The sequence below is a fragment of the Eupeodes corollae genome, chromosome 1 (assembly GCF_945859685.1).
Source record: "Eupeodes corollae chromosome 1, idEupCoro1.1, whole genome shotgun sequence".
Classification (NCBI taxonomy): Eukaryota; Metazoa; Arthropoda; class Insecta; order Diptera; family Syrphidae; genus Eupeodes; species Eupeodes corollae.
Genome location: NC_079147.1, coordinates 123961864 through 123974645, shown reverse-complemented (window position 1 = coordinate 123974645; position 12782 = coordinate 123961864). Strand labels below are relative to the sequence as shown.

At 34.2% G+C, this 12782-nt stretch overlaps 2 protein-coding genes across 2 annotated transcripts; both read left to right on the top strand.

Moving 5' to 3' along the window:
• The first annotated feature begins 1812 nt into the window (after positions 1 to 1812).
• Positions 1813 to 2772, top strand: LOC129943925 (uncharacterized). Its single transcript, XM_056053067.1, has 2 exons — positions 1813 to 2329; positions 2402 to 2772. Exons 1-2 carry the CDS (start codon positions 1813 to 1815, stop codon positions 2770 to 2772), a joined length of 888 nt encoding a protein of 295 aa, XP_055909042.1.
• An 8434-nt stretch (positions 2773 to 11206) lies between these two features.
• Positions 11207 to 12403, top strand: LOC129943909 (uncharacterized). The gene has a single exon (XM_056053066.1). It carries the CDS (start codon positions 11207 to 11209, stop codon positions 12401 to 12403), a length of 1197 nt encoding a protein of 398 aa, XP_055909041.1.
• The last annotated feature ends 379 nt before the right edge of the window (positions 12404 to 12782 follow it).

Here is a 12782-nt window from a genome sequence, read left to right as displayed (position 1 = left end):
TCCCGTCTGTCGATTTTTCTTTCTAAAAACTTTTACAAAATATTCATAACAATGTTTTGTGTAAGATAAATAATTTGAAGAAAATATTTTTCTTTGTTCTTTCAATACTTAAGTCTTCGTGTTTTTTTAATAAGTTAATTTTTTCTAAAAGTTTAATTAAAAATTACTAACAATATTTTGCATTTTTTTAATTTTTGCAGATTTTAATTTTTACAAAAAAAAATTAATGTTGTTTTTTTATGTTAATAAATGTCAAAAACAATATTTTCCATAATTTTTTACAACTTTTATTTGTTTTTGTTTTTTCATTAACAAAAAATGCCATTTCGATTTTTATCAAAATTTTAACAATGTCGCAAACGTTTTTATATTAAATTAATAGATATGAGACGTTTATTATGTTATTCAATTTGCCTTTAGTTTAAAAAAGTGTCACCTTTGATATTATTGGGACATTTATATTCTTGAAAAATGCAACTTAACTTAAGGGGTGTGAAATCCATTGCGGCAATACTATAAATTTTGAACTCAAGGACATTTCTATAAAAATTAAAAAATATCTATCTTTTAGGAGGGGGTGTCATCGCCCCTACAACCCCCCTGGATCCAGCATTGACTTTTATTTGTCTTTTTAAATATACAATGATACTATTTGTTTCATTCCAATAACAAATATTCCTAATTTCATTTCATCGACTATACATTTATGTAGATACATATATACCTACCTAAGAAAAACAAAAACATTGTACCTACTCACTATTTGTTTTGGAAATAGGCATTTCAACTTGTTATTGTTCTATACATTGACAATCGACTAACCGGCAACAGTTACAAAATTTAAATTTGAATTGCTATTTGGCTTATTGGTATTTGTATTTATTATGGCCTTATACATAATCCATAAATAAATGAACAAACAAAATTTCTCTTTATTGTCTCCCTCCAAGCATAGCTACTTTTGTATACATTCTTCTCTGTACTGTATTATTGTCTCCCCATTTAAAATTCTCCACAAACTTTGCAAATTTAGTTCATTGATGTTTGCCCAGTTGTCGCTTAGTTCGTTCGGTAGGCAATTGAGGGAAGTTTTTATATTAAAATATCTTTTAAAAGTTATCTTGAGTTATCATGAGTATAGATTATAGAAAACAAACAGCAAATAAGCAAACAAAAATATGGAAATTAGTAAAAAATATCTTACCGCGTCTTTTGCGACGACAGTGGCGTCAAGAAGGAAATACTTTCGCGTAAGGAACGCCACATTGACCTGCAGTCTTTAACTGGAATAAAAAAGCTTACACATACGGAATTCTTTTTATTAAAATTTTATTGAGTACCTGGTTTTTTCATTTCTGCAAATAATGTACTACTCCAACTGCTGAATTATTTTTCTGAAGCCTATGCTCCAACTTCCAAATAGCTTCACTGGCTTCGACCTACCAATTTTTTTTTTCCTCCAAAGAGATATTAAATTTTGTTTGGTTTATTTTTTGGAAGTTGGCTGTTGTGATTGTGATGTGTTACTAGACAGACGTGCGTAAAAAGAGTGGCAGTTTAAGATAAGTTCTAAGTGGTGTCTTTTATTATTCCAAGTTTTTTTTTTTTAATCTTAAACAACTATATAACAAAACTGCTTGCCTTGAGTTCACAAAAGAAAGGGGACTTTGTCTTCTTTAATTAAATCATTTGTTTAAAAGTTAAAATAAAATAAAATTGCATTAGCACCCACATTTTTTCCCGCTCATCAAAACTTACCACACATAGTTAACTATCAGTTTCTCCTTAACATCATCTACATAAAAGATTTACATGGCTTCACAGCGCGATAAACTACGATCCACAGTTTCTCCTCCTGCAATCCAAAAAACACAGTCACAACTATCATCGAAATCCCCACTCACAAAAAAACAAAAAAAAAAGTCTCCAGAAGACAATACTTCCACTGACACTATGGAAATGTTTTTGAAATTCGAAAAAGCTATTCACGTACAAACTGAATTGATTACGTCACAGATTGCAGACTTTGAAAAAAGAATCACTGTAAAAATGGACACTGATGTGGCTGAACTAAAATCTTCTATGGAAGGTCTCAACGCGCGAATGTCAATGTTGGAATCAAAACAAACAGAGATTGAACCACTAAAGGAAGAAAACCGAAAACTAAAACAACAAATACAAAAGCTTGGCGAAGAAATTAAAGCTGTCTCTATACACATGGATGCATACAAAGAGGAACAAAAACAAAAAGAGACGATTTGTGATGCACTTTTACACGGAGTTCCACTTCTGCCAACGGAAAATCTACTTTTGATATTTACTCAACTTTGTAATAAATTGAAATGTACACCACCAACAATTAAAAGTATTTTTCGTTTAAAATCGAAACACGAAACTGCAGCACCACCGATTGTAATCAAATTTTTCTCGCAACACGACAAGCTACTTGTTTTACGATCCATTGCAAACCACCGAAAAATAACAAACAAACAGCTTCATCTCGATGATCTTGGCTTAGGCAATGTGAAAGCAACGTTAAAATCTAATGTTTACCTCCACGAGAGCTTAACAATAAAAAATCGCTCACTACTGCAGCAAGCACTCAAAGCTAAGAGAGATAAGAAGCTGTTTTCTGTATTTACTATTCGTGGACTTGTGTACATAAAGAAGAGTAAAGATGAGGATGCAAAATTATTTCAGTCCACTGATGACTTACCTGATTCTGCCACGATGACGCAAACAACAACAAACACTGCAACAGAGGATGACTAGTTTACTTCTTGTTATCATTGTTTCTGATAAAGTAATTATTGTAGTTATTCTAACTTGCAAGTCTTTTACATTTTCTTTTTCTTATTTTTCTTATATATATGTATTTACTTATTCTTTTTTAAATTATGTTTTTTTAATTGCTACAAATTTCGAATTACATTTGAATGTAGGTAGATACTTTCAGTTGAAAGTCTTCCTTATTATTTATCATATTTTCAATTGTTATCTTTTTAAATTTAGTCACACATTTTTTAATCATCATCATCATCATCATCTTCTTGGTTTTTTGGTTTGTTGTTTTTCTTTGGCAGTTTGTGCAATGATGGGTGTGACTTATTGGGCACCTTCTATTGTTGATTAATTACAATGGATGGTCTTAGTGAGTTTTTAAGGGAATCTTTAGTCGCTTATAGTAGAGATAACACGCGGATAATGATAGATGTAATATGTAGCCAACATGCTGGGTTACAAGTTTGTCACCTTAATGCGCAAAGTTTGAGATCTGGGGCAAAATTAGATGAATTCAGATACCTGTTTGAAGGTTCTAAAGTTGATGTCATTTGCGTTTCTGACTCTTGGTTCGTTAGTGATAATATGGATGCACTATATAATGTTAAAGGCTATACCCTATTTAGATCTGATAGAGTTGACCGTGTTGGTGGAGGTGTGGCTATTTTTGTTCGAGAAAGTTTAGATTGCAAACTTGTTCGTAAATCTTTACCTGGTAGTGAAATGCAATATGTGTTTGTAAGAATAATTTGTAAATTAAATAAGATATTGTTGGGATCTGTTTATCGACCAAATTCAAACATTGGCACTTCACCTCTTATAACGATTTTAGACGAGTTATCATATGTATCACCTTTTTTAATTGTATGTGGAGACTTTAACTCAAATATTCTTAAAGATTTGTCTTTAATTAATAGTATGAGTGCACTTAATTTAACACCAGTAAACACTTCAGTTCCAACTCATTTTACCAAGGATAGCAGTACACTCCTGGATGTATTTTTTGTTAGCCACCCATACAAAGTCCTTCACTTCAATCAACTCTCTGTGCCTTGCTTTCCCGTCATGATATGATTCAATTAACATACCAATGTGAACCTATTAGAACTGAGAATTTGTTTATTTTCCGTGATTTTAAAAATATCAATCTAGAACATTTACGAAACGATCTCCTTGCAGTAGACTGGTTCAGGATTTATTTTATGCACCACGTTGATGATCAAGTAGGTTTCATGCAAAATAACATTAAAAAACTTTTCGATACTCATGTTCCGCTCATAACAAAATCTCTTAGGTCGGTTAACTCATGTCCATGGTTTACTAATGAAATTAAAAATTTATTGCACCAACGAGATCAATCCTATAAGCGATGGAAAAGATTTAGGTTAGATGTACTTTACAACAATTACCGTGTACTGAGAAATAGAGTAACCTGCAAAATAAACGAGGCAAAAAGACGTTATTATGCCCCAAGACTGGATCCTTCGCAGGCTAAACATAAATTATGGAAAAATCTAAAAGATATTGGAGTGGGCAAACAAGTAAACCGACAAAACATCAATGTTGATTGTAATGAGTTAAATAAAATGTTTGTTTCTGCTTCTTCCTCAAGCGCTGGTGAAGCACCATACAACTGTGACCACTCTAACAGTGGTAATTCTTCCACCATTCTTCGAGATCAATTAGCCGAGTATCTTTCTGGTAACTCTTTCTCCATGCCCTACTTTAGCTTCACAGCTGTTGATGATACAGATGTTTTAGAAAGCGTTTTGTCAATAAAATCTAACTCCACTAGTTTTGATGAGATAAGCCCAATTTTTGTTAAAATAATTTTACCTCATATCTTAAAGTACATAACACACTTATATAATACAATTTTTATGACAGGTGTTTTTCCTTCTGCTTGGAAGCGGGCAAAAATAATACCAGTTCCCAAAAATCAAACCGATTTCAGACCCATTGCCATCTTATCGTTTCTCTCCAAAGTTCTTGAAAAAGTGATGAGTTTCCAAATACGTAGATTTCTTCAAGATAATAAATTACTCTGTGATAATCAGTCAGGTTTTCGTCCGAAACATAGTTGTACCACAGCTTTAATAAATGTAACAGAAGACATTAGGCAAGCGGTAGACAATGACAAAATAGCTTTCCTTATCTTGCTTGATTTCTCTAAAGCGTTTTATAAGGTAAACCACAATGTTCTGTGTAGTAAGCTTCGAAATCAATTTAATTTTTCCTTGTCATCTACAAAGCTTGTAGCCTCGTATTTAGAGGGAAGATGTCAGGCAGTTGCTATTGATAACTCCGTATCAGACTTCCTTCCACTGAGTTTAGGTGTTCCACAGGGCTCAATACTTGGTCCGCTATTCTTCTCGATGTACATAAATGACCTACCCAAATCTTTATTAAGTTCCTCAGTTGATATGTACGCCGACGACGTTCAGCTTCGGAAGAGCTTTCCTTTGGGCCTTGTGGAAAATGCGGCACACGAAGTCAATGAAGATCTGTTCAGGATTTCATGCTGGTCCCAAGCGAATGGTCTCAGCTTAAATCCATCCAAGTCAAAATGTTTGGTTATTTCCAGAAAAGCGGTTGACACTTCATGTTTTCCAAAAGTGTATCTTAATAATAGTAGTATCGAATTCGTTGACTCCGCAAAAAATCTTGGTATAACATTTAACAAAACCCTTAACTGGAATAACCATATCAGATTGACACTGGGTAGGGTATATGGAGGCCTTCGCATGCTTTGGACAACACAAAAAATCACTCCGTTAAAAACCAGAATAATCTTAGCAAAAACGCTACTTATTCCAATTTTGCTGTTTGGGTGTGAAATTTTTAGCAACTGTGACTATGAGCACAAGCGAAAACTCAACGTGGCATACAACAGTATCGCGCGGTATATTTTTGGACTCAAAAAATATGAACACGTGTCCTCTTTTGCCAAATCTATTTATGGTATCAGTCTTGAAGATCTTTTTAAGTTGAAAACGCTGACCCTTCATAATATTCTTCAAATGCGTCAACCTACCAACCTTTATAGCAGGGTCTGTTTTACGCGTTCATCTAGAACTCCGGATCTCGTGCCTATTCGCCATACGTTTTTGGTTTCTGAACGACAATTCTTTATCTTTGCTATTCGGCTTTGGAATTCCCTACCACAACCCTTAAAATTCATAAGTTGCAGAACACTGTTCAGAGTTAAACTGAAGCAATTCCTGGGAGAGTCTCGACGATGATGATGATTATTAATTTTATTTGTATTAGTATTATGTGTACCCATTATTCTTCAATTTAACATTTATCATACATTATATAATTCTAATTTTGGAGTAATTATAAATTAAATTGTGAGTACATAATTAAGTTTATTTTCTTTTGAACTTGTGAAACTCTGTATGTAACACTTACATTAAATAATATACATATCATAGAATTTTCTTTGAAGCTTGCACTATATAAATGAGATATTGTATCTTACTGTGTAAGTTATTAAATAAATAAATTGAATTGAATTGAATTGAATTGAAGTTGAAGTTCACTGCTCGTCTTCATCACTTCTTGCACATCATCAATAAAATCTTCAGCATCCTGAGTTTCCGATTCAGAAATGTATTGTTGGAACACATTAGCAAAATCCGTTTTATTTTAAATCAAAACACCGAAAGTCACGAATAAACAATTTTTTTTCAATACAAAAATTAAACGTCAAAATTTCTCAAGCAATTAATATGCGGGTAATTGAATTGAGAACGAAAAGATTGGAGAATTGTACTAAAAAAATCTAATACAGCTATAGACTAAAATGACACATTTTACCGTTCAGCAGCGTACTGAAAAACGAACAGCACAGCGAACTTTTTCTTCCATGCTCGATTTTTTGTGGGAAATTTATTGATTGATGAACACGAACACAAAAAAAAAGAAAGATATTCTATGTTTTCTAGTTTTTAAATGCAAAAATACGTTCCTTACACAACCTCGCAATCACCCGAAACTCTATAGCACGTGGGTTGCAGGGGCAGCATGTTTTTAGTCGTATACAGTGGCTCAAAAAAAAAAAACAAAATGGGGTTTTAAATCCAATGACTTAACGGTATTTCTTCGCCTTAATATTTTTAACCTGTTCTTTTGAGACTTTACTCAAATATAGAAAAAGTCAGATAGTTAAATTTTAGTAAAAACGTAGTATTATAAGCACAAATAAGATAAGAAAAAGTTACCATCAGTTTCCATACACATTATTTTTAAAATTTCTTGCAACTTACTTATCTTTTCTTCCTTTGTTAAATGTATTTTCAACATGTATTTAACATATTTATTTATCATAGTAAAATATAACATGACCAAATTTATAACTTTGGTTTTTATTTTCATTTTCAATAATAAATAGCATAAAGTACCTACATCTCTTGAACAATAATAACTGAAATATGGTAACATCGGGACCAAAAGATCATCGAACCAAAACAGTTTCTGCTCTTCTTTGTCTCTATGGACATTGAATTGAGAGAAAAAACAATCTTCAAAGCTTTGAACAGAAATACTGGCAATCCAATGTGTGAAATTAAAAACATTATTTTGTGCTTCACGATTAACCGGCCAAAACCCTTTTGTCGGTTGATAGCCAAAGAGCAGTGGAAAAAATATGGGGCATTTTCTTCTATAGGGATGAGACATCTGTATATTTTCTTATTGGTGGTATACGCATAGAGAAATATATCTACCAAGAGAACCGACTTATGGGGTTTACTCTCTTTCGACCTACAAGCTTTACTGATCATATTTTGTCCCGTGCATTTCTTATGGAAAAATCCAGATTCTGTGTAACTGTTATGGGCTTTTGGACTCAGATAGGAGGAAAACAATGTGAGGTGAACTCAGCCGTTCAAAAAAGACATCCGTTAAATTCAATTGAAAAATTAGTGCAAAATTTTAAGAAGAATGAATTGTAATACTTCTTTTCATTGACAACTTTGCTAAAAATAACATTTGAATGCTTTTGGCACACAAATTCTATTATTTTTATGAAAAGTTTCGCTAAAAACAGAACAAAATAATGCAAAAAGTATAGGCACACCCTATAACTGTAATGAGAACGTGGTTGTATTTAATTTTAGCGCAGTTTTGACAGATTAACAACGAGGTGACAATTTTGACAATTCTACGAAAATGTAAACAAAACAAAATTCATTCCCAGTAATGCAAATGAAGGTTAAACAATTTAAATAAAAATTATTACTTGAATTTAATAAAAACATGTAATGAATTTGAACTTAATGTAATCCTCAGATAAAGAAGAAACCAAGGATGATGTTCAAAAAAAAAAGTAGAATCCCCCGAGAAGGAAGCCACCAACGCCAACATATTTATTCTGGAGCGAAAAATCATCAGCCAAGATGAGGTACAAATTCAAGATGTGTTCATGACATTAATTTTAAACTCAAATTGTATGAACATTATTATTTTTTTTTTTTTTTTTTTTGTTAAAATTACACTTGTCAACAAGAATTCTTATGTCCTCCCACTTGACTGAAGAAATAAGAAGATCCCATTACACCGAAGGAATCGATATTACCGAAGAAGCTTCGCGAAAAAAAACGGTCTGACATGATTTCTTTGTCGAGAAGGATAAACATGTCATAAATGTGGCTATGTAGTTGAGGGATCGCTCTCTTTGTTGACACTTTTCCTAACCATTCATAGCTAAGCCAATTGGTTCAAATACAAGTTTAATAAGGTCATGTTTCACCATCTGTGCAATGCAAAGTTGAATCTCGAAGATGCCAAGAAGAAGGAGAAAGACGCTAAGAAGTCCGATTTTGAAAAAGACAACTACTATATCACAAACAGCTACACCACCAGAAGTACGTAAATTTAAGATCCAACACGAATTTGAACTGATTGAATTACTTATTCAAACGTTGTTCCATAATATCCAATATCCAAGACATCAGAATTATCAAGAACCAACCGGTCTGAATCCAGCTCCTTTGCCCTAGGACCACTACTACCAATCTACGAAGATTAAGATCCCTATGGCAGCAGCAGTGCTAGATACAGTGAACTGCCAGCACATAAGACATCTCATTTTGAGGAGGAGACAGGTTTGCGTCCAACATGCGAAGTGATTATACAATGAGTTAAACTCCCAAGCCGGGGTGGTGAATATAATGATCATTTGATGCATTCCAAGGTCCCTGGTGGTCATGCTCTTTCGGATGTAGGGAGAAACGGCAAAAGTCGCCGCGATAGACGTAGAAAGCTGTAGCAGTAATTCACTTTGTTCCAGTTCAACAAGTTCAAAATCAGATGTTAGTTCTGGATTAAGTCGATATCCGAATCCAGAGCACAGACATCACTACAATAGTAGTTTACTTAAAAATCCACCACTTAAATTACATTTTCGAACTGGCGGTCGTCTTAAATCAGAAAATCCAAGGAGTCCTCCAAGTAAGTTGTATTTTAATTTTATTGTGGTTATTATTTTTATTAAAGATTTACTTTTATTTATGCTGCTATTGTATCACTTATACATATAAATAATAAAATCTCATAAATTAACAATTAATAATAACAAAACTACCATCCTTAATTGGTATTAATAATTAATTTAATTGATAATCATAACAAAAACCGTTTGTCTTTAATTGTTTGTCTCCAACCTAATCATAAGTCTTTTACGTTCATCACTTGAAAGGCGGTGGCATGGGCAATCCTCACCTTCTCCTTTTCCATAAAAAAAGAGCCTACATCCCAACAGAAAGGGAAGAGCTTCCCCAAAATCGCAAAATCTGGAACCAATAACACTAAGACAAAGCATTGTGTTACAATTATTTCCGCTTGAGGTGAGAGATTCTATTTTTAAATTTATCTTAAGTATAACTTTTCTCATCTCATCATAGAAATATATACTTTACTTCAACAGGCTTCGAATAACTATTTACAAATAAAGGCTGTGGGTAAAAACGTTGATAATAAGAGAAATATAATATAAAATAAACTCACCTGGGAATCAGCGCTCTTGTTTCGAGCAAATCTACCAAATTTCTTGCGAGAAGTTGCTTTCTGTGCGTTGAAATGCCAGATTGGCACTTATCAAGTATATTATTGCAATAATCCATAGCTAGAAACATAGTAACTAAAATATTCTTTTGTTTACGAGATTCTTTTTTTAAACGTACCAGCTGAAACTCCAAGTAGAATAAGGCTAGGCTATTGTTTGATATTTTTCAGGCCAAAAACCTTCACAATGAATGAAAGAAGCAACTTCCCTCAAGAACACAAAGCAAAGAAAGCTCTGATTTACAGGTAAGGTAATTTTATATTATATTGCTCTTAACAAAATATCATCACTGTTTTTAAAGACCGATGTTAATGTGTTGTTTGTACATCTCAACGGCAATAGCTGCCGCAGGCGTTGACGGTGGAGGTGTCACCATCTCTACCAATAAGCAAATGCATTCAATGCAACAAAACTAGCAGCAACAACACCATCAAGTCAACGGGGCAAGTAGAAGCTTCGACATTCAATAATCGACCGCCAACGCCCTTATCCTAGCAGCTGAGTGTTGATGCTGGCACGACTCAACAGCAGTAACAGCAACAGCAGAGTAGTCAGCCAATTCAGGTTAGTTAATGAACTTACGAGTGATAAAACCAGCAATATTTTAAATTATGTGATTCTTTAGGCCTTTCAACACGTTCGGTCTATTCATCCGTTGCCCAAAAATATAATGCAAGACGGTAAAAAAAAACGACTCTTGCAGTGGCAACAAAAGCAACATTATTTGGTCCAGGCTTATAGTGCCAAAGGTATCACTATCTCACTGCCTCGAAAGGACTACAGGGACACTTAGCTGGCTAATGCAGCGGCTATTGCTATTGCTGCCGCTGAGGCTGACACCGACGACATAGAAGAGGTAGCTGATTTGGATTTTGCCTCGTAAAAGTATGACAACCCAAACTTTAGAGTCCACATATTTTCAATCAATTTATCAACTTACGAGCCCTATTCCGGGAATGGTTTAATTATAACCTAATCAATTTCATTGTGCGTTTGTTGAAGAGAAGGCTCATGAAGTCAAGATTACTTCAAAGTGAGTTTTACATAAGTCACAAGCTTGAAAAGCATTAATTAATGCTTTATCAGCACTTAAGCAAAACGAAGCGATATTGCAACAAATTCTGCAATGAGGATCGATTTGACTCTGCCGTTCATTTGATCCGACGACATGCTGAAAATAAATAAAATTATAAATAAAATAAAAATATAATAAAAAAAAACAATAAAGTATATTTTTCTTTAATGGGGTATTAAAAACATATAATAAAAGATGCACATACTGCAGTTATAAATGAGGAGGATGACGAGAGCTCAACAACTTCCTTGGCAATTATTGATAAGCAGGTTAAAGATATTATGCGTTTTTTGAAAAGAGAAGTTGAATCTTTGGAAAGAAGTACAGTAATCTCTACCATCACTTCCTCTTCTAATACCAGGCATTCCTCATCTCATACAACTGCAGCAAGCTTAGTTTCATTGAATGATAAAAACGTGTGCGCATTCTGTGGATCCGACAAGCATTTAACCAAAGACGGCAAGATGTCATTAACAGCGAAAAGAGACATTTTAAGAAAAAGCGGTCGATGTTTTCGCTGTGCCAACCGCGGTCATTCCTCCAGAAAGTGTCGTAGTGCAAAGTGGCTTTCTTGTGCTAAATGCAAAGGCAAGCATTTAACCTCGTTAGGTGACCCTTCTTACACTAGCAAATTAGATTCTTCATCGTCGACAAACATGCAAGACAAATCTACAAGTTGTAAAACGGTGAATCTCTGTGCCGGTAGCTCTAGTTCAATGCTAGAACAGACAAATTTCAATTCTGATATGCAAAGTGCTACAAATCTGTGCGCGTATAATTCTTGTGTGAGCAAGTCAAATGTATTTTTGAAGACAACACGTGGCATCGCCGTAGCTCCCAATAACGATAAAACACTACTAATACGTTTCATCATTGATGGTGGCAGCCAATATTCGTATATTAGAGAAGATTTGGTGCGAAAGCTCAATCTTTCTTATATGGGTGAAGTGAATTTTTCCCTAGTACCATTTGGATGTAAAGAACAGAATCCATTCAAGAAATTTAAGAAAGTCTGTGTCAATGTGAAAAGCCAATTCAATAATAAAAGCCTTATACTAGAAGCCGTGGTTGTGCCAGAGATTTGCATTGATGTGCTTCCACCACCTGACGCATCATGTGACTTTCTTCAGAATTTACAGTTAGCAGACTCTTATCATGCAGACATCGAAGCCGAGAATGGGTTAAGTATACTCATAGGTTTCAACTACTATTGGTCTGAGGTAACGGGTAAGCAGAGACGAATTTCTTCTGGATTAAGGGCAGTGGACACAATATTTGGTTGGATGCTTCAGGGAAAGCATTCTACTGGTAAGCCTTTCCAAATAAACGAATACTCATGCTCTTCTATCCGAAGTGCAGCTTTACCTCTACATGTGCTTAACATGAACGATCTCATTTCATTTTGGTCTCTTGAAGCCATAGGAATTCGTGGCGAAGAAGAGGAAAATAAGTATTTAGCTCAAGATTTGATTACTTAATGCATCTCCAAATGCCTCAGCTCAAACTGGACACAATCCATAATTGAATGACCTTCTTCATGTGGGGGCTACTCTCCTACCAGACGTATTAAAAGTTTTGCTGAACTTCAGATTACGACGCTTTGGGATCGTGACTGATGTCGAAAATGCCTTTCTTCAAATAGAGCTCAACAAGTCCTTCTTCTTCGAGACAGAGTATCGATTTTCTATGTGCAAAAAGTAGAGTAGCACCACTCAAGACCGAGGGAATAAAGGAGCTCTCCCTCCCAAAACTGGAACTTACGGCGGCATTGCTAGCAGCTCGATTGTGCTCATACTTGAAGCAATCACTAAGGGTTCTTGATCATAAATTCTTCCTGTGGATGGATTCAAGGATTAC